This window comes from Bidens hawaiensis, unplaced genomic scaffold (genome assembly GCF_021521415.1).
Source record: "Bidens hawaiensis isolate Kalapana, Puna unplaced genomic scaffold, B.hawaiensis_p1.1 tig00001910_1, whole genome shotgun sequence".
Classification (NCBI taxonomy): Eukaryota; Viridiplantae; Streptophyta; class Magnoliopsida; order Asterales; family Asteraceae; genus Bidens; species Bidens hawaiensis.
The window spans coordinates 63,039-86,246 of NW_027491105.1; the positions used below are offsets into that span (position 1 = coordinate 63,039).

The 23,208-nt window shown below is 35.8% G+C and overlaps 2 protein-coding genes across 3 annotated transcripts; one reads left to right on the forward strand and one right to left on the reverse strand.

Annotated features, from left to right (window-relative positions):
• Positions 1 to 4,878: 4,878 nt before the first annotated feature.
• On the reverse strand, positions 4,879 to 10,574 carry LOC143598839 (adagio protein 1-like). Of its 2 annotated transcripts, none has more exons than XM_077076960.1 (3): positions 10,282 to 10,574; positions 5,119 to 6,923; positions 4,879 to 4,936 (listed from the first exon to the last, which is right to left on the reverse strand). In XM_077076960.1, exons 1-2 carry the CDS (start codon positions 10,521 to 10,523, stop codon positions 5,315 to 5,317), a joined length of 1,851 nt encoding a protein of 616 aa, XP_076933075.1. In that variant the 5' UTR covers positions 10,524 to 10,574; the 3' UTR covers positions 4,879 to 4,936; positions 5,119 to 5,314. The 2 variants fall into 2 exon arrangements, with proteins under 2 accessions (XP_076933075.1, XP_076933069.1); XM_077076954.1 differs by having other exon boundaries at positions 4,879 to 5,021; positions 5,106 to 6,923.
• A 4,592-nt stretch (positions 10,575 to 15,166) lies between these two features.
• Positions 15,167 to 20,600, forward strand: LOC143598858 (lysine--tRNA ligase-like). The gene is made up of 17 exons (XM_077076967.1): positions 15,167 to 15,371; positions 15,648 to 15,717; positions 16,763 to 16,816; positions 16,920 to 17,085; positions 17,163 to 17,256; positions 17,342 to 17,427; positions 17,514 to 17,632; positions 17,710 to 17,772; positions 18,583 to 18,708; positions 18,784 to 19,066; positions 19,176 to 19,272; positions 19,367 to 19,523; positions 19,597 to 19,740; positions 19,846 to 19,914; positions 19,993 to 20,136; positions 20,214 to 20,265; positions 20,347 to 20,600. The coding sequence occupies exons 1-17, from the start codon at positions 15,283 to 15,285 to the stop codon at positions 20,367 to 20,369; spliced, it is 1,836 nt and encodes a 611-aa protein (XP_076933082.1). The 5' UTR covers positions 15,167 to 15,282; the 3' UTR covers positions 20,370 to 20,600.
• Positions 20,601 to 23,208: the final 2,608 nt, after the last annotated feature.

Genomic DNA, 23,208 nt, shown 5'->3' on the forward strand with positions numbered 1-23,208 from the left:
TTTTTTTCTATATTTTATGTTTCGGTCTAATTTTTGTGTGTTAACACGATGCAATGAGCGTATGTGGTTCAACGTTATTACGTCTACTTTTTGTTACTTTTTCTTAATGGTTAATATTAGTTACAGACTGCGGAAGAGGGGATGGCGAACGAAGGCGGTGGTGGTGGTAACTTTATGCTTTCGAGTGGAGTGGATATGTAAATTCAAGGTTTTACACCTCCGTCGCAACGCAGGGGTGTAAATACTAGTAACAGTAATAATAATAATAATATTTATAATATCTATTTAGTTAAATGTGTGTTATATATGTTAAAAGCATTTAATAATTTATGATTCACTTTTATAAATAAAACGAAAATAAAACTAGAATTTAATAAAAAAAATATACAAAATAATACAATACAATAAAATATATTATTAGCGAGTGACCAACATTTTGCCTTAAACACTCCTTGAATTGCTTTGAAAATTTAGACTTATAGGTAAACATAACACTATAATATATCACATGTCATGAAAGTATAGTTTGCTTGGTTTTTTGAGGTTATATATTGGTCACCCACCAATATTGTATTTTGTTGTATAGTTTTTACGTTGTATTATATTTTTATTTAATTGTATTTTATAAAGTACGCTGTATTTTATAAAAGTACATCATAAATTATTAAATGACTAACATATACATCACATATTTAATTAAATAGGATGGAATTCTTATTAAGGTTTATTATTATTACTTAGAATATTTATTATTATTATCATTATTATTATTGACTTACAAGTTTTGTTATTATAATTATTACGAGATTATTGTACTCAACTTATGATTTATTATTACTATTATTGAGTAGGTTATTTATATACTAATATGATTATTTATAAATTCTTTATTTTATTTATAACTCTCTATTTGAGATAGAGGATTCCACATGTTCTGCCACCTCACACCTTTGATGACGTGGACGGCCACTTGGATGATGTAGACCGCCACTTGAAAGGGTTGTTGATGTGTCACCGTAATCCTCTATCTAAGAAAAAGAATTACCTAAAATCACTTAAAATAAAGTCGGCCACCTAAAAACACTTCTTTTCTTTTAAACTCACCTATTCTAGAAAAAAAAATCACAAAATTCGCCCGGAGCCGAATAATAATTGCCTCCCGATCACTCAAGTATTCATCAACCGCTTGCACTTTGGTTGTACCGGAAATATATGGAACAATCTTACGAGCCGGCCGACCATAAACAACTTCAAACAGAATCATTTTAGTGGACGTATGGATCGATGTATTGTAGCTGTACTCGGCCCACAGAAGTCAATCCACCCACTTCTTCGGCTGATCACCCACAAAGCAACGTAAGTACTGTTCCATTACTCGATTAATAACCTCGGTCTGCCCATCCGTTTGAGGATGGTAGCTAGAGCTCATGCAAAGATTAGTGCCTTGTATCTTGAACAACGATTGCCAAAAGAAGACTTTATCCCGGTCACTTACCACCGTTGCCGGAATTGTATGAAGCTTAACCACGTGGAAAATGAATTCCTTTGCAACTGTGGCAGCCGAAAAAGGGTGCCGCATAGGAATAAAGTGAGCATATTTTGAAACTACAACCATTACCACAGTAAACCCTTTAGAGTTTGGAAGGCCTTCAACAAAATTCATACTTAGATGCTCCATACTCGTTCCGGAATTGGTAGCAATTGCAATAACCCCGATGGCAACATGCTATCTGTTTTGAAACGTTGACAAACTTGGCACTTCTTGATAAAACGCTTAACCCGTTCCTTTAGCCCAGCCCACCAAAATGTTTGCTTTACTTTGTGAAAACCAAAATGACCCCCTCTGGTGTTGCATGACAAAGATGCAAAACAGTCTCTAACAATGGAGAAGTAGGACTAAAGAAAATAGCTCTATCTCGAAACCAAACCTCATCCCGTAAAACCAATTTTTTGAAAGTCTTGAAAGTAGGAGTCAGATTGTACCTCTTGTCGTATGTCCTACCAAATAGTTGAACACGGGTGGGAAATAGCCATGAAGTGATACTCGGGAGTGTAACACTCATCGCAGTAGTAGCACAGGCCATTCTCACGACGTTCTCTAGCCTCATGGTTGGAGATCCGACGGATCGGAGTAGGAGCTGGAAGTGACAATCTGCTGGATGGGCCGGGGCCTAAGAGGCCAGCCGATGTGGTTGTTTTGGAGGGTGTTGTAGGGCTTATGGTTTTCGGGTTCATATTCAATTTATTTTCCACCAAACCAATAGCTTTTGATAAAGTACGTGGTTTCTTAATCTTGACTCCCAAACAAATCTCATCTTTCAGCCCTCCAATAAAACAACCCAGGAGAAAAATGTCTAGCAAGCCAACCACCCGGTGAGAGTCGTTCAAAGGCTTTTTGGTAAGCAGGAATCATAGTTGTTTGCGTGAGACAGGATAGAGCTTCGGATATATCTTCGAAAATTGGTAGGACCAAATCGATGAAGCATGGCCGTGGAAAACTTGGCCCATGTAAGTGGCCCGCGCGACTTAGTGAACCATTTGTGCCATTGAAGAGCAATGTCATCAAGGTGGAGCGAGGCTAAATGGGCTTGATCCACGTCGGGAACCTTCTGGAAATCAAAGAATTGCTCGGCCTGGTAGGGCCAAGCCCTCGGGTCGTCTCCGCTGAATCGTGAGAGATGGAGCTTCAAGTATGACTTTGGATCAAGTCATCGGGTCGTCTCCGCTGAATCGCAAGAGATGGAGCTTCAAGTATGACTTTGGATCGTGTTCGTACACCAGGGCATTATCAGAGTCGCCGCCGGAATGAGAAGGGTGGTTGGGATTCTTCGGCTGCGTCGTTTGAACCATTGACTGTAGGGATTGATAATCCTTTATAATCTTTTCAAGCATGGTGTTGAGCTTCTTGAGTGCAGCTTGAGTTTCTTGCTGAAATTGTTCATTGGCTTTCTGTCGAGTATCCACGGAGATCAACCTAGCTCTGATACCACTGTTGTGGTTAGATCGGTTCAAGCAAAAAGGGAGAGAAAGGATTGAAATTTAGAAAGAAGTATTGAGGCAATTTTCTGAATAATATTTCCAAACAAAAGCTTCTCTTATAAAGGGTACAAAAGACTCCACAACTAAACTACTTCCCTACTAAATTGGAAAACATGGAAACCTAAGCATAACCCACTATTCCCTTTATTCCCTCACAACTAAATTGACTTGAAAAAGTAAACAAGACCAAGTAAAACATGAAAATAATTAAAAACATTAAAACCCATAACAACAATTAGCATGGTTGCTGGGCCTTCACTTGCATGGGCTACTCGGGTGCATAACAATGTCACAGATGCTTTGAGTTCCTTTTGGCCCGGACGGAGTGCTAGTCTCCCCTATCCCTTGTGTATTATTCATTTCAAACCAAATCAAGACATCAAGATATTTAATGTAATGTGATTGGTTGTTAAGTAAGGTTTTAAATTTCCAAATCAACATGTCTCCATCTTCTTTTTCTTTCCCAAGATTTGCAGCCACTAGACCCAATAACCCATATTAAGTAACAAGCATATATATATAACCTCCTTCCATTATTTTACCAACAAATATAATTCGAAAATGTCCATAGTGCTTCCATTGCACAATGTGGGAAGAAAGTAAACATACAAGAACCACTCCACCATTTAAAAAAAAAACTTTAGTTTTCAATATTGCTTTATAATTTTAAACAAATTTCAAATCTCCAGAAAATAAGACAGTCTTCATATGCATCGATTTTTAGGTTCTAAACTTCTTGAATGTTTAATGAGAGAGGTGCTAATGCAATAGTGTTGGGAGAGGGGAGAAAGGGGGTCATGGGTGAGTCCCACTATCTATCTTCATTTTGATTACTTTGGTGTGGTATGCTTTTACTATCTATTTTTATTTGATTCTTTTGGCGTGGTGGGCCTCACTATTATCGTCAAAAACTAACTTGGTTAAACTCTATTAAATAAAAGCTCGGCGGAAGAAAATAGGTTAAAATTTAGAACTATTCTTATGCATTTCTTTAGTTAGGACCAGCGTCGGCCAATAACTAAAAAATTTTGGTTTTTAAAATTTAATTTTCCTATTTTTTTATAATACCTTTTCAAAGTGGGTATTCTCTTAAAGATAGACTAGTTATGCAAAGCAAAGAGTATTTTATAGCTTAAATTGTAAATGCTCTATAGGTACTTGCATTTCTAAACATAAATTTGAAATTTTGAAGTGTTGAAATAAAAGAAGTTGAACTTAAAACAGGTTGTGCTCTATCAACTTGTAAATACATGTTCGAGTTCATGTGTTACAATTTTCCGGGGCAGTGTCACACTTTTGTCTTGTAAAATTTCTAGATTCATTACATGTTTGATAAACCATTACATGTTTAACACGCCGGACCGCAATACGCTAGCACATCTAACGTTGATACGAAAAAATTTCTAAATTCGTTACAGGTTTGACACACCGGACTCGCCTAATCCAATACGCCATTACATCTAAAGTTGGATTCCGGCATCTTCTCGCTAGTGTAGAATCTAAAACATTATAAGAAAGCATTTCACCTCTACTATAGACCAAAAGTATCAAAGAACATATTAATGTACGCATCTAAATCATTTTTGATGATCTTTTTAAGTAAATAACATATGAACAAATTAGCTTGATGATCTTTTAGGTAAAAAATAACATAGACATGGTTTCTTAAACACAACCTATAAAAGTATTATCGATCAAAAAATTTCTGTAATTTTCTCACCATTTATACACACACAAACATATAACCTCCCTGCAAAATGGAAGTAGTCATCTATGGCCGAACAAGGAGCCGAACCATGGACAAACGCGGCTGCGATGGCTTCCAGGGAACACGGTAAAGGAGCTGAATACAGCTTTCAGCACAGAGGATGGGTTTTAAGGACAAATTTGTCATTTCCTATGTACAAGCAACATTAACATTTTAGTTTTGGTTCATAACACAACCATACCATTACATGTGCATACATTATAAATTACAAGACCTAAGTATATTACCATATTATACCCTACCCACTGTGTCAATTACTCCATACCATTACATGTGCATACATTATAAATAACAAAACCTAAGTATATTACCATATTATACCCTACCCACTGTGTCAATTACTCCTTAACCGAAAAACGTGACACTCGATACGAAACGACGTTTTCAGCACAAATCTGACAAAATCGTACTTTCACACGGAACACCCTCTGCAAGATCTCCAGTCTCCACACACCTGTAAGTGCTGAGCCGAGCAACCACACGTGTTGACTTTTTTGTACAATATGTTTAGATAACAGAACTCGCTAAAGATAGTTCATGAAGCTCACTTAACATCCATTCCTCACCCGTTTGACCACCGAGAACAATGGCCCGTGTACCACCAACAACACACGTACTATGACCCCAAGCGAACCGTGGGGGCAGCCCAGGTAAGTTTAACATGCGCCACGTCGGTTTCTCCTCGGTAGGGTCAAGAATATAAAGCTGTGAGGCAGAGTGAAGACCCGCAACTGAGCCACCGAAGACCAACATCCTACCACCCGGGAGGCTAACGGCTACATGGTCAAGCCTAGGCGGTGGAGCTTTGCCACCTGGATTACCCGCACCGGGCATTCCACTTCCAGTCACTGACCTCCAACACGGTTCATCCTCACTCAAATCCATGGTGAATACGTCACTCGACCGGAACCGAAGAGGCCCGCTTTTAGCAAGACCGCCAAACATCAAGATTTTGCGACCACCATACACCGATAACGTGTGACCCAAACGTGAAGGTGGGGTCCACGTGACCGGTATTTCCCTCCAAATCGGTTTCTCCATTGAAAGATCAAGTAGAAACGTATCGCTTAAAAGTACACCCGAATCCGCACAACCGCCGGACACGATTAATTTAGTCCCGTCAAGAGTACACGAACTATGCCATGATCGTGGAAGCGGAGGGGCTAAACCGGAAATTTCCCGCCATGTAGGATGTTTGGCATCTAAATCCAAAAGAAATACATCGTTGAGTAACCCTTGGGTCCCACACCCTCCAAACACCACCAAATTAGACCCGTTCACACACGAGAGCGTATGACCCCACCGACCCGGGGGCGGTGAGCTGACTTTCACGTGTTGCCACTCAGGTTTGCTAGAGTTCAAATCGAGTACAAAAGTATCATTCATTGGTTGCATGTTGACACCCTCACCGCCAAACAAAACCACACGGTTCCCGACTGCACACGCGCTGAAATTACACCGTGATGGCTCCACCGCACCGCCGACCGACAACTTCCTCCATGCAGCTGCTTCAAGAGTAGTAAGTTCTCTAGCTAACCGACCCCATCCCAACCGTTTAGCCCCGGGAACCGCCTCTAACACCCGAGTTGTTTCGCTACCCCACGCGTTTTGACACACCATTCGCCACAAGTCCTCGTTTTTCGCCACCTCATAAAACCGCCTGCAAACCGAACCGACAGATGCGATATCGCGTGGGGTCAACCTTGAGAGTATTTTAAGGGAAATTACTTCATCAGTTAATTGTAAAATCCCGGAAAGTCCAATGGAGGAGTTGCGGGTTTCATCTGGTGTCAGCCGACACGAGAGGAGACTGGACCGAAATGGGTCGGATGATTTCACGGTTACTTTTGCTGTGGACCCCGTTAATGGGCCCAGATCAAGATTAACTTCTGTGAAGAATTGTATACCGATGATATGTGTTATTACCTCGTCATCACCGTATATAGGGGTCATACGCAGCCTGTTCATTAATGGGGTACCGTCTTTTGTGAAGTTCAACAACTCTCCTTTGAATTCAATCCCGTCCTCAAGGCATCTCCTGATTTCTGAGACTACAGTAGAGTCCACTAGGGGGTGTCTTCTTTTTGCGTATGGACCTCTGCATTGCAAGAACCGGCTGAAAAAAAGATCCAAAAATTAGATTGAATAAAAACAAGTGTACTCACATGTAGACAGCGCGATGATATAGCATTTGGAAAATAATACACCATATTGGAGCAATAAAAAGTAAAGGTGGCAAGATGGGCTCTCTGGCGAGTTGGGTAATGGGTTCGCTGAATATGGTTACAAATACTGTATTTTTAAAGTACTCATCCAAATTTTCCTAAAGCTTTCAGGATGTTGATTAAAATAAACTTAACAGACTTCTGACATTATTGGCCCATTTGACCTGGTGTCCATTTCAGCTAAGTTTGTTGTTGGCCATTTGACCCGTTAGATAAAAATAGTCCAAATTGACTCATTATGTTACTTCCTACTAATACTATTTGTTGATTTGTTCGGAGGGAAACATTCCTAGTTTTTTGTTTATTAGATTGCCCTTTACAGTGCTACAAGCAAATGACATTGTGCATTGTAGATAAACTACAAAACTAAATATAGAAGATAGAAAGAAATCATTAAAAAATGTTGCTTAGACCTTTGTAAGGTAACAACCTAGTTATGGTGTGCATCGAGTGCAGCTACTTTAATTCAACTACAACGCATATCACATTTACTTCGATATATATCGTGTGTGACTCCCTATAAACGCATCTATGTGTAGACTGTGGACACGTTATTCAGTTTGTGAATAAAACATGAAGACTTAAAAGTCCCTGTGAGGCTGTGATAAATTTGTAATGCTGATTCGCAGCTCTAGGACTGTAGTACAAACCAGGGGAATTCGAAGAAAATAATGAATCATAGCTAAGATCTTTAAATCTAATGTAAAAACTATGAAATCAGCCATAAAAGTATGTGCTAAAACCCTACATGTTAATGCAATTCACCTTGAATTTCATACAGAAGACGAATAAAAAAATATATGATTCTAAGGCTTCCCCTTGCGACATTAGAACTTAGGACTCGTTTACATCCCGCAGCTCAACTAACAATGGTTATTTAAACATTAAATGAATCTGTCAACGTGAGCATATCTGAAGTACAAGCTGAAATCCACTACTACTTAAGTTCTAAAAGAATTGGCAAATAAAACTTGAAACCAATGAACCAGCACTGTATTCAAGAGCACATCAGAAACACAGCACCTAAACAATATGCCTTCGATTCTCACTTGAAAATAGTGCCGTATGCATGAAATGAACGTTTACATTTTTGAAATTATAGTGCCAGTGTACAGACGAAAACTGAATATCAATCCATAAAGATTGTCAAAGCAATCAGTGAATCAACTAATGTGGGATACTGCCTCATTAGTCATTCCCTACTAGATGCAATGGGCAGTACATCTTCCAAAGTATATGACTCTGTAAAAGAGTTAGAAAACTCACAAACAAGAAATGTTGGGAAATTGAAAGGCTGGGTATGAACTTTAGCATTGTGGTGTTTTAAAAGTCATAACAAATTTATTAAAAAGATATTCCAACACCACAGGAACAAAATTGATAGACCTCAATGAATACTATCAAAATAATCAGTCATACATCCAATCTCTTTATCATACTAAAATTCCATTTGTGTAACCGCACACAACAGTATATTTCAAAGGGATTATAGCTTCAAAGAACAAGTTCTATATCCAGATTCGCCTAAGGCTTCTATCCTAGCATAGTGGTGTATGGAAGGCTTAATAGATAATAATACGGTTAGTGCTTCATAATATTAAAACTTAAAAGTTCATGGTGTAGGATAAGATTCCAAAAGAAAATCAGTGAGGAAAGGCAAAAGGTCAAAAGAGAACAACCGGTATGCAGTAACTATCAGCACAAACCAGGAAGAAAAATAAATGGGGATTACCAAGTAGAAGCAGTAAGAAAATGCCTATCACAAAGAGGCAAGCAAGCAGGCAAGGCAAACTATAACAGTAATTGTTTGATCTAGCTCATCTAGAAACTGTAATATACTTATGTCAATATAGCAGGCATGATGTGGTGTAATCCAATCCCTATATCGTTGGTACAGTTATAACATATGAAGCATCAAGCATCAAATGCAGTTGCAAAGCTGTTAATGATTAACGCAACACTATTTAGAAGGAAGAATAAACAAATCTAAAAGTAGACCAAAACAGTCTAGAAAACTACATCCTAAGTTACTTCTACAAATCAGTTACAATAAACTTTTTACAATATAACATTATTGAAAAGTGGAAAAAGCCATCAGCTAGATTTGGTGCATTGAAAATTTGGTACAACAACTGCAAATATATATAGTAGAATAAAAAACCAAACTATTGTTCCTATTCTATTCTAAGAATGGGATCATGGGCTATGGCTATTCATTTCTTCAATCTTCATTTCCTTGAAGTTCTATGGGCATGCCAATAAATAGTAGGCAATAACAAAGTTCAGCTTACAGTCAAATGACTTAAATCTATCATACCATTATACACTACCAAAAGATAATCTTATCAAATATATCAACCATGAAAAGCCGAAGCTTCTATGTTATGTTCTTTTAGCTTAAAGCTAAATCCATCATACTATCATACACTACCAAAAAGAAATTATATCAATTATATCCCACCATCAGAAGCTAAAGTTTCTAACTGTATGTTAATGTTATGTTCTTTCTTTATTCTAAGAAGACCTAGTGCCATGTGCCCCTATAAATAAGCACCCAAAATCTCCATGAATTCAAATGTAAACTAACTTTTTTAACAGCGTTTGGAACTACCCCAACACCCGAGTGAGCCTTCCAGAGACGGGATGTCAACCGTCCATACTAATTATGACGCTCAAGGCCTACCTCACCCAAGAATACCATCAAAGAAGAAACCCTCCACTGTGGGGAAAACACCCTTGAGTCAAGTTTCGAACCTCAAACCATAAGGTTAATGGCAAATGTAAACAAATTAACTGAAAACTAGGGATGAGATCAGTACCATACCCGTAATCGTACCGGTACATGTACCCAAAAATCAGTAAAACTGGGTACCGAGTACCGGTACCCACTTTGTTTTTTTAAAAAAAAGTTTCCACTAAAATTGGTACGAGTGCCGGTACGAATGAATAAACGAAATAGGTCCGCGTACCGGTAAACCACTGGTACCAAATGGTTAAATTGATATGGGTACCAACTGCCGAGTTCCAAAATACACATACCCGTACAGGTACTTGTAAATACTAATTTGTTTCTGTCCAGAGCTATAATCTTAACTACTTCCTTCCGCCGCATATAACATTTCCCGGAATATTCTTCTCAAACACCTAATTCCTTTCAATACAAAACCCTAATTAACCTACACAAAAAGCCAAAAACACACTAACCCTAACCAACTACATCAACCAGATTACACGAAACACATGACTTACCAATTCCGACCGAGGACTTCTTCAGCGCGATACCCGGTAATAATCTCGAACACCGAATTGACATAAATAATGGGATTATCCGGCTCCAAAGCATCCGTAACAACAAATCCACAGGGCGCAGGCTGAAGCAGCGTATCGACGGGGAACGGGAGCGGACCGCCATCGTTTAACAAGAATCCTCCTCCGTCATCGTCTCCGCTTAGATCAGAACTGCTGCTGCTGCTGCTACTGTCCCACTCCATACAACTTATTCAATCAATCGGTTGGTTCAATTCACCCCGTTAGCAATGGATGAATGAGTAGATTGATGATTATTGAAGGATTGGATTGGATTGAATTGAATCGAGAGTGAATTAGGGTTGGTTTGTTTGTATATCGTAATAAAATGAAATGAGTGGTGTTGACGAAGCCAAGTTACGTTTGGTTTGGCTGAATAGAAGAATACCGAACTAGTACCTAACCAAGGTACAAAAGTTAGCTTCAACGCCCCGTCATAGGCCAGTACACTTCGACGGGTGTGGGATCAATGTTTTTAAAATCGGTTTTTTATTCGGATCGGATTTGATTTTAAATTTGTTGATTAATGAATAGTTGTTTACGGTGTTTATTCGTTTCAATTTTATCCGTTGTGTTAAAAGTTATATTTTAAAAATACATGGGTCGCAAAAATATATTAAAAAATCTATTGGGTTTAAAAGCGGTTTGTCATTTTAAACCGGCGGTACGATTTCACACGTTAGGCACACATAACCAATTTGACTATCATTCTTCAAAGGTTGAATCAATTTTCATTTCAAAATATTTTAAGCTTCAAAAGAACTTTTAACTGAATAATCATATCACTTCACAGAAAATGTTTTAGAAGACATTTTAAATCCGGTCGCCTCAATCACTTTCAGTCTTCATGTAAATGGCTATCCCGTATGTCTACAGGTATATGACGGGACCAAACATATAAAAGTACATGTACCTCGAACTTAAGTAATCGACATATTTTTAAGCGAAATAATTAATCAAAACACACAACAGTCGCCCCGGTCACTTTCAGTCTTCAGGTGAATGGCTATCCCGTATGTTTACAAGTAGATAACAGAACCAAACATATACAAAAATATGTCCCTCAAACTTGAGTAACCTACAAATTTTAAGCGAAAAAGTGCATTTTTTTATACAAATGTGTTCATTGGCATAGTTGTGTGTTTGTGATTTGTAGTATTGTGATATTGTGCTTATTATAAGGGAAACATTATTGATTATTATATATTTGGTTATTGTTATAGCAAAATTACTGGTCTCTAAATACCGATTGCCTTACCGAAATCCAGTATAACCGGTTCAACCGGCCGATACCTCAAACATTATGTGGAATTGCTTTTTTGATATAAGTTATAAAAAGTGTTTGGAAACGTAGGTTATTGTGTGGGGATAAGTTAATAAGTTACAATATTGTAACTTATTAACTTAACCCAAAAGTTATAAAGTGGTAAAATAAGGAATTCCAAACACCCTCTTCTCTTAAATGATCTTAAATGAAACCGTTGTTTAGAAGCGTTTGGTACACTGAAATTTTTTTAAAGAAATTTAAATTAAAAATGGAATGAATTCGTATAAAAAATCAATATTGTGTTTGTTTGGTAAACTTGTTGATAAATTTGGAGTTCTTGATACGATCATTAATATTAATTATATTTAATATGATTATTTAAGTTTTATATATCATTTAGTTTCTTTATTATACTCTAATTGTGTTTCCTTATATTGTTTATCTTTTCCTATTATTATGTCTTTGATTTTCCTATATATTGTAATCTTTGTTTGAGAAAAAGAATTATTATTTTGTGTCTCTTTTCTATTCTTCTCTTGTGTTCTTAGGAGATTGACGGTTGTCTCGAATAAAACGTAACAGTTCTCCTCTTTTATCCCACATCCCTTGCCCTTAAGATAGACAAACAAGTTGTGTCGGGTGGGTTTGAATCGAAACGGGTCGATGAAAAAAACAACCCCTAATCTTAAACCCACATCTAAGGGTGCCAACTTACGTCCCTCTGTACCATATTATAATACCATTTAGTTCTCTTAGTACTTCACTAATATAATTAAAAGCTGATGTACCATGTCATCAACAAAAATTAGAATTTCGTTTTGCTGTATTTTATATATGCTAGTTTTTTTGTATTTTTGCAACAAGTTGTACGAGTGGCGATAATGTAACGAACTTATTATTTGTACCACAAGTGGTAGGAGTATCGATATTGCCTTATGAGTGTCGATGATCTTCGAGTTTCGCTACTCTTTGTTTTAAATATTTTAATTTTTTATCCTAAGATATACGAGTACCGATACCTGTTTAAGAGTACCGTTACCCAAACAAACTTTTTTTCTCTTTTTGCACATAAATTTTTTGAGTGTCAATAGTATTTTACGAGTTTCGCCACTATATTAAACATTTACAGATGTATTTTTTTTTTAATTTAATGCCTGTACCCGGGGGCATAGGCAGCTTTAGAGGAACGGGTTCGGTCGAACCCGTACAAAATTTTGTTTTAGTGTTATATATTAGTGTACTAGCTTTAAAGCCCGTGTAATACACGTGATTCTTTAAAGAAATACTATTAAGCTTATAAAATCATTTAACTTGATAAATTATATTTTATCAAGTTAAATGATTTTATAAGTACAAATTATATTTTGTAATTGAATATTCATACGAATATGTGGTGGATTTTTACACAGCTCTTTCGTAATCATGAAAAATATGCACTAATGATTTTATAAGTTGTAATTATATATTTTTTTAATAAAATAGCAAATTCTAACTAAATATGATATAATATTTCATTAATAATGACAAAAAAAAATATCATATATAAAATTAACATGAATAAAACACGATTTTGTATTACAGGTTCAAAAGAGATAGATGAAAACTCCATGGATCTATGGAGATTGAATTAAAGTTATCACTTTTACCTGAAACCCGGCCCAAGAAAACCCGAGCCCGAATCAAAACTAACATGACCCGAAAAACCCGAACGCTAGAAAAGGCCGAACCGAACCGGAACCTAAGTAATCCGGTTGTTTCTTGGGTTTGTTGTCTAGGTTTTTGGTCAACATGAAAAACCTGAATAAACTATTTGTTTAAAAACACGATATTATTATTAGGTATGTACATGTATAGGGAACACTCTAAACATTTCACTTGTTTTTATTCCATCTACTATAGTTGATCGACTATTTACTGTTTATATATATCTTTTCTACTTAGGGCTAATAACATCTGTAATCGAAATATATGTTACTTTACCGGGTTATGTTTATTTATTATTTGGTTATTTACATAAGGAATAAAAAAAGTATATGTTGCTTTAGTTTTCACGTTGTAACTTTTATTTACTTTTTTTTATTTACGTTTTGTTTTGTTAGACACCCGAAACCCAAGTAACCCAACTTGAAAAACACAAACTCAAATAACCCGAACCCGAAAAAACTGTGACAGATTTAGGTTGGGTTTCGGTTTTAAATTTAAAACTTTGAAACCCGAATAACCCGACTCGAGAAACCAGAAACCCAAAAGACAAATTCGAAACACCCTAGGTTGAATAAATATGTAAGAATAAAATTATTACAATCATTTTAGACTCATATTTGATTTCATTAAAGATATAAATAATTTAATTATATTTACATACATACCTGCATATTTGTAATTTCTATAATTTAGGTAATTAGTTATTTAATTTGACGATAAATTGATTTGTTTTAATTACACTAACATAAATATGGTTTTTTTATTTACGTTTTGTTTTGTTAGACACCCGAAACCCAAGTAACCCAACTTGAAAAACACAAACTCAAATAACCCGAACCCGAAAAAACCGTGACAGATTTAGGTTGGGTTTCGGTTTTAAATTTAAAACTTTGAAACCCGAATAACCCGACCCGAGAAACAAGAAACCCAAAAGACAAATTCGAAACACCCTAGGTTGAATAAACATAGAATAAAATTATTACAATCATTTTAGACTCATATTTGATTTCATTAAAGATATAAATAATTTAATTATATTTACATACATACCTGTATATTTGTAATTTCTATAATTTAGGTAATTAGTTATTTAATTTGAAGATAAATTTATTTGTTTTAATTACACTATGGTTTTATTAAAAATAGAAAATAATTTGAGCGGGAAATTGAGGCTAGGAATAATCTTCAAGTGACACGTGTCCCAGTTATTTTACTTTATTTGTAGATTTTAACATCGAACCCATATAAAACCCAAATCTAAGTGATAAACAATTAGTCGTACATCTCTTGAAATTTTCCAAACCCGTAGGATAAAATTTCTGGGTACGTCGCTGCGGCTATACCATAAGCTATATAAATATAAGCTATATAATACATCTTTTTGTATTAGAACATTCTCAACCTATTCTCTAAAGTTGTCAAACCCATATTATTTAGGGTAAATTTTAAGAAAGCCATCAAAATCACCTCTCCAATCCATTCCCTATTATATGGATGCGTTATATGGCAACTAAAGTAAATCCCTAAATATAGGAACTTATTTTTGATCCATACCATATAATATATCACATATCTCCCAATCATCCTTTTACTATATAATAAGACAAAAGAGAAAAATATAATAAAGAACTAATTTGTGAATACGAATAGGGAATAGAATGTGAAATAATTTTTTAAAAATGATAGATAAATTTATGAAATATTGTTTTTTTTACCTGATTATAGTGAAAATATACGAAATAAAACAGAGTCCCCGCACCATAAAATTCTTAATTACGTGTTTCTCAAGGATCATCATCATATTCCTTGTCCACCAAGCTCGACAAATCGAATCCTTTAGTTGACGAATATGCCCCAACCCACCCGAATAAATTATCGATCCTACCCTTTTCTTTTAATCCCACTACACACAGCAGCCATTTCCAAAACCCTAACGCCATTACAGGCTTACACCTTCTTCATCACCGTTAACAATGGCGGAACCACCGGCGGCTGACGTCCCAATCAACAACAACAGCAACTCTACACCTGCACTGGAGGAATCAGAAACATTAAGCAAGAAGTGAGTGTTCATTTACGGTTTTAGTGTTTATTGTTAGTTGGACGGTGGGGTAGGGACTGGCGATTAATCGGATTGGAATTTATACGTAATTATATTTTTTTAATGTATACATACATTTACTAAATTTTATATATAAGTTTCTCAATTGTGATCGATTTTGGCCAAATAGCAGTTAATTGGCGCCTAATTGGTGTGGGGTACCGGCTAGCAGGATTTTTACAGCCATTGTTACGTGATTATGTGACTCTAGTGTTTAACTGTTTGAAATTTGTGAAGTGCTCAGAAGAAGGTGCAGAAGAACAAGGAGAGGGAAAAAGAACGGCAGCGGAAGGAAGCAGAGAAAAAGGTGAATTTGTCTGGTTATTTCATGTTTTAGGGTTTAATTGTTGTGTTTTTGGTTTGTAGGCTGAGAATTATAGGTTGTATGAATGATAGAAACCTAATTGAATTGTTGATGCTTTGAAGTTAGGGTTTCTAGAGTTGAATGAACAGTTAAACAGAGTCTAAATGTTTGATTATTGTGGATGCTAGAATAATAGAAGTTTATTTTTTGGCAAATTGAATTTTAACAATCCTACCTGTGAATATTATCGCCACCAGTCCCACCATTTGCACTATGTTTTTCTCATTGGACCTCTGTTAGAAAAAACTTTAACTCCGGTTATTTTCATCCGCATTTCAAATTGATGTTTTAGGGCTTTTATTTGGAAGGTGATACAAGTCGATTAATATGAAACGTACCTCGAAATGATGCTCCAAACGATGGAACATTGCTTCAGTTTGGTGTTTGAACTTCCAATTAATCTAGTCGATTGTCGTTTGGAGTACTATTTCAAGGTAATCGACTCGTATCTTCTATCCGATCAAAAGCATTAAAACATGAGTTTGAAATTCGGTTTATTAACGGAGGTTCAATGAGAAGTGGGACTAGTGGCAAGAATATTCTCACTTGGGATTATTACCGGCCAATTGCAAAAAGGTGGGTTTATTAAAATCCAATGTGCCTTATTTCAATTATTAACTTATTAGAAGCATGATTTGTTCTATATTTTATTATTAGCTTATTAGAAGCATAATCTGTTTATTGTAAACTCAAATATGTAGGAGATAAAAATTTTCTTTATAGCTTTGGTTCACAATTCAACATTTTGTACAAAATTATAACTTTAATTCTTTATTTTATATATATATATATACACACACGGGATCATAGTCAGATACTACAGATTTTCACACAGAAAGTTGTAAATTAAAGTTTCAAATTTACTGAATCAAATTCTTCTTACACCTCTCACGAATATTTATCTTCACATATGATCCTGATTCCAATAGTAATAAATTTTAGCATTATAGTCTAATTACAGGATAATATATCATTGTTTTTGTTTTAGGCTGCTACCATGCAAAGACCTGCTGCCGCAGATGATGAAGATATGGATCCAACGGTATGTTTTTTCTTGGTTATATATTTTACTGATACTAATATAACACTGTTTTAAACCATATGTCCATAAATCATTATCATGCATGTTTCTTGTATCATTGCAGCAATATTTTAACAATCGGTTGAAAACACTTGCTGATCAAAAGGCAGCAAACATAATAGTATATCCTCACAAGTTTCATGTCTCGATTCCGATTCTTGAATTTATAGAGAAGTATAAAGATTTAAAGGATGGGGAGCATCTGGAAGATGTTGAAGAATCATTGGCTGGTGAGTATAATTTGATAAATATATTGTTATAATATATCTATAGAGGTGTTGATTGTTGATAAATACCATCTTATCAGGGAGATTGATGAACAAACGGTCTTCTTCATCAAAGCTGTTTTTCTATGACTTGCATGGTTCTGGTGGAAAAGTACAAGTTATGGCTGATGCAAGGTAACTATTACTAACTACTTACTTCATATCTGTTTATATAATTTACGAGGTTTTTTCAGTTACTGAAACACCTATGTTTTCGTAGGAGGTCTGAGTTGGATGAAGCAGAATTCTCCAAGTACCATTCTGGTGTGAAACGTGGAGATATTGTTGGTATTGTCGGGTTTCCAGGTGTGCAATTATAACCTTCAGTTATGATTTCTTGAAGCATTGTTTATCAGTGTTATTAAGATCAAGATTTGTTTATTTTGTTGCAGGAAAAAGCAAAAAGGGAGAGCTGAGTATTTTTCCAAAATCGTTCACGGTTTTATCACATTGTCTTCATATGCTGCCAAGGCAAAAAAATGCAGCTGCTGCTAATAATGCCAATGCGAAGGTAAAAACTTGTTATAAATGGTTATTTGGTTCTGTTTCATTTTTTTAATGACTTGAAGTTGCAATATTAATCTACAGAAAATTGACGCATGGACTCCAGGAAGTGGTAGAAATCCTGATGCATATATATTAAAAGATCAGGTATAAACTAATAACTACTGTTTCAGTTTCAACTTTTAAAACGTGTAAAGTCGATGAGTTGATTAAGAAGGAATTGGGGAAAATTGGTTGGAAGTCCCCTCCTAAATAATTTCTTCAGAATTTTTACATTATCGTGGAATATATTAGTATTTATAACTATAGATAAAGGATAGAATACAATAATCCTTAACGTATATTCACGAAATTGATCGATGAAATCACATCACATGATCTCAAAATCATCAATACATACCCAATTAATCATCGATTGACCGAAAAAAACAGATTTGGATCGTTAAACGATCGATTTTTTACTTTTCTTCACGAAACCCGTTTAGAGCATATTACGGATTCTTGAGTGTTTTTTGTATTTTGGCTTTTGCGTGTTTTTGATTTTTCGCCTTGAGCGTTTTGTGTTTGCCTTTTGAGTGTTTTGTTTTTGCCTTGAGCGTAATTCGCGTATGTTTTTGTACATTAAGGATTATTGTATGATAACCTAACTATATATGGCGCTAATTTTTAATGTAAGCATCAAATGGTTTTGTCAAAGTGTTTCAGACGAAATTGGTTCAACTCTACACATTTCAGTTAGGTCAGATCATGGTTCGAACCATGAGAACCGAAGAACCGAACCTTGAGAACCGTATAGACCAACCCGCATTTTAATCAGGGTTCCATTCTTGGTTCTGAGTTTCATATTAAAATGCAATTGTCAATTCTGTTTCAAAGTACACTAAAATTGCCATTTTAACTCGTTTTTTTTCACTATATGCACACTTGCTAACCCTATTGATGCGTATTCTGTGGTAGGAAACGCGATACCGTCAACGATACTTAGATCTAATGGTAAACTCAGAAGTTAGACACATATTCAAGACTCGGTCAAAGGTCGTATCTTACATTAGACGTTTTCTCGACAATCTCGACTTTCTGGAGGTAAACTCGACTATTAACCAACTGTTCCTTGAGTAGTTTGTTCTCTGTCTAATTATTAATTTTCTTTTATCAAAGGTTGAAACTCCCATGATGAACATGATTCCTGGTGGGGCTGCTGCTCGCCCGTTTGTGACCCACCACAACGACCTAAACATGACGCTGTATATGCGTATTGCTCCTGAACTTTATTTAAAGGAGCTTGTTGTTGGTGGACTTGAGCGTGTTTATGAGATTGGAAAACAGTTTAGAAACGAGGGAATTGATTTGACGCATAACCCTGAATTCACAACGTGTGAATTTTATATGGCATTTGCTGACTATAATGATTTGATGAAGTTAACTGAACAAGTGTTGAGTGGTAAGTGTTAGTTTTATTATATATTTTCTTTTTTTATTTTTATAGTTATATTTGAACTCATCTGTGTTGTTCGGTATGGACCTATGGCCACTAACACGCAATGAACCAGGTATGGTGGAGGAGCTGACAGGTGGCTACAAAATCAAGTATCATGCTAATGGGTTAGATAATGACCCTATTGAGATCGACTTCACACCTCCTTTCAGGTCATTTGTTTGCATAAATTTCTTTATCGTGCCACGTTTTTTTTTTAATTTTTGAGCGTCAACTGTTTTACTAACTTGATTTAAATGTTTTCAGAAGGATTGATATGATTGAAGAATTGGAGAAGATAGCAAATCTTAACATACCCAAAGACCTTGCAAGTAATGAAGCCAATAAATATCTTGCTGACGCGTGCGCCAAGTTTGATATTAAATGTCCTCCACCTCAAACAACAACACGTTTGCTCGATAAGGTAATTGGTTTTGCCTCTTTGTAATAATATCAAACCTCTCATTGTAATATTCTTAATATTTTCTATCGTGCAGCTTGTGGGACACTTTCTGGAGGAGACATGTGTTAATCCAGCTTTCATAATTAACCATCCTGAGATAATGAGTCCGCTTGCAAAATGGCATCGATCCAAACCAGGCTTGACTGAACGTTTTGAATTGTTTATCAACAAGCATGAGGTACATATGTCCAATTTGTTTTTTTTTTAAGTTTTCTATAAGAATTAACATGTCAAATATGATTAACATATATAGTTTGATAATAGTTTATTTTTATTTTTGCAGCTTGCCAATGCGTACACTGAACTCAATGACCCCGTGGTTCAACGCCAGCGATTTGCAGATCAACTAAAGGTACGGAACAATTTATTATGGGAGTGTCGGTGTTTTATGATGACTTATACATGCATTTCGATTGTGAAAACTTTTCAGGATCGACAATCAGGGGACGATGAGGCAATGGCTTTAGATGAGACGTTCTGTACGGCTCTTGAATACGGTTTACCACCAACTGGTGGTTGGGGTTTGGGTATTGACAGGCTTACAATGTTGCTCACCGATTCACAGAATATCAAGGTTTGTGCATCATATTACTTTTGGTACTTGTTTTTGGGAGTTAACTTAAACTTGAGTTTTCCTTTTTTGGCAAACAGGAAGTACTACTTTTTCCAGCCATGAAGCCACAGGATGAACCACCCGTCAAAGGTATAAACACAACTTCTGTCTTTGTGTGCGTTAATTGTTAAATAAGTATTTGACAAATTAACGGAGTTAATGATATTGCAGCTGTAGAAAACCTGAAAATCTGAGCTCATATATGGATGGCATCTTCAGTTTTGTCGTTCTGAGATTATCTACCGAATTTTATTCACAACGATTCATGCTTGATTTATCATGTTACCGTTTAATAGTTGTAAATCAAAACAAACTAGTATGCTTTGGTCTATAATTGTTGGTTATGTTTTACAATTAGGGGTATTTGTTTTTAATACTCTCAACTTTCACCCGGTGGCTGATACCACCCCCAACTTTTGATTTGTTATCCGCTACTCCTAACTTTCAACTTATTTTCTTCCACCACTCCCAAACATAACGGGCCCCAACTCCATTAGTGTTTTTGCTGAGGTAGCATTTTTGAGATGACGTGGCATGCATTGGTGCGTTTTTATCTAGTCCTACACCACAACTTCATTGAAAATTAAAAAGCCAAAAATAAAATCAAAATATAATATCTAAATATACCAAGACTCTCTTTTAACTCTTCCAAACTCAAATCCTCCAGCTCCTACCACCATTGACCACCACCACCGAGCTCCACCACCACCATCGAGCTCCACCACCACCATTACCCACCTTTCCCCAATGAATTTCCGGTCACAAACTTTTACCTCCCTTCTAGCACGTGAGGTTAATTGCCACCACCATGAAATCGCTACCTCCACTCCTTAAATCACCACTACCACTATGCACCCCAGTCTAAACCTCAGCATCACCTCCAGCGGCCCCACAACAACGCATCTCCTCTTTCAATCGTTTTCTACCACAACACAAGATCTAGGCTTCAACACCGGAGAAAGGAGATATATGATGACCTGCAACCAAATGAAAGGTATAGATCGAGAGAGATACAATGGATGAAGTCAACTTCTCCGTTTTCGGAAAATTGAGATCTACGACGATCTACAAGCAAATCGACTTCTCTGTTTACGACTGTTGATTGAATCCCTACTGTTGAGTGAAGCCCTTATCGGAAAATCTAGGGTGAGGTTCCCGATGCAAAGTGTTTTTGGCGTCCAGTTTTGGGGGATTATGATTCTAGTTTCATCTTGAGTAGAGATGGTGGTTATGATGCAGCTATGGTGGTGGGTCGTAGAAGGTGATGAATGGGTGATGAGTTTTGGATTTTATATGTGAAAGTGAGTTGGGTATAATAGATTATAGAAGAATAAAAAAAAATGCCACCTATTCATGCCAGGTCATTAAAAAATGGTCACGTCAACAAGATAAACTAACGGAGTTAGGGTCCGTTAAGTTCGGAAGTGCCATAAACAAATAAGGGGAAAGTTGGGAGTGATATCAACCAACGGGTGAAAGTTGAGAGTATAAAAAACCAACATCCCATACAATTAAACTAGTGTTATTTTTTACTTTAGTCTAATTTCTAGTGATATTTACACTTTCAAACCTTTTAAACAAGTGTTGATGCCACAAAAAGCCAAAATACAATTTTTGTATGTTAAGTTCTATATTAATTTGTTAAAGTTATACATACCTGAAATTAGCAGGTTAAAACCCTTAAATCATGTTCAAATCAAAACAATATGACCGCTTCAATCGGTTTAGGATTTTTAAATTTTGTCACTGGATTGAAAAACCAGGTCTAATAGTTGAAGTGTTGAATTGACAGCCAATGCATCTGTTTCTCTTCCATAATTTAATTTGCACCAGCACAAGTTGTTTGGTCTTTGGCTTGTCAGTCAATTCCAGATTAAACACATTTCCTACCGGATTTACAAGATAACATGTTTTACCTTTGTTACCGGAATTACAATTTTACCTAAGTTACATGTTTTAACGTTATTAATTCAGTTATCTCATCCCTTTGTTACTAAATTCACTTCAATATGTTTTTTTTTTTCCTTTATTAGAGAAGCTAGAAGTGTGTTTAATTAACCTTTAATATGTTTTACCTTTGTTACCGGTATTACAATTTACATGTTATACCTTGTCTTACATGTATCTTTGCATGTTTCTATGTTATTATTAGAAATATATAAATTTCAAATAATTGTTTTACATTTGTTACCAGAATTACAAAAGATGTTATACCTATTATTCCTTGCCTTACATGTATCTTACATGTTTCTATGTTGTTATTACTGGAAATATAAATTTTACATAACTTACATAGCCATGTATCTTACATGTTTTCTCTAAACATAACTTAGATACGTGTTACATATTTTAGGTTAGTTACACTCATACTATATATGTAACAATCAATATAAAAGGAAAGAAGAAAGGGTGGCTAGAAAAATAAAACATAATTACACAGGATATATTTTAGGTTAGTTACACTCATACTATACATGTAAGTACAATGAAGTAGGTCTCAGTTCATTAAGGCTGAATTGATTGGATATATAAGATTCCCAAGTTCTATACTATAAGGAGTAGTCGCTTCAAATGACCAAAAAGTGGGCCAATCATAAGCTTCTTCATATTCATGTTGGGGGGGGGGGGGGTGGTTGATCAAAGTCGTAGTTTAAAGCTCACTAAACAACAAAAGGGTTCCCCACAAACATTTTGAATTTTAGGTTCAGTTTTGGGAAAGACCGTAATAGGAGGTAGAGGTTAATGTTACATGTTTTATTGGGCGGAAGTAAATGGATGGTGTCGTAAGGTTCGTTTATGAAGCAAACTATTCAGCGGAGCGGGGGCTTTAATGTTGAAAGTAAGGATGTGGTTTTCTTCAAGTTTTGGTGTTTCTAAAAGAATCACTTTCTACTACTAGAGTTGTTTTGTTTTTAAAAAGAAGTGAGAATGAGGCTTGGATGGATGGAGTTGTATATATAGTAACGTGTGTAATGATTTCAAGTGACATTAGTGATTTTAAAAGAAGGATGAAGAGAAATAATAAAATACGTT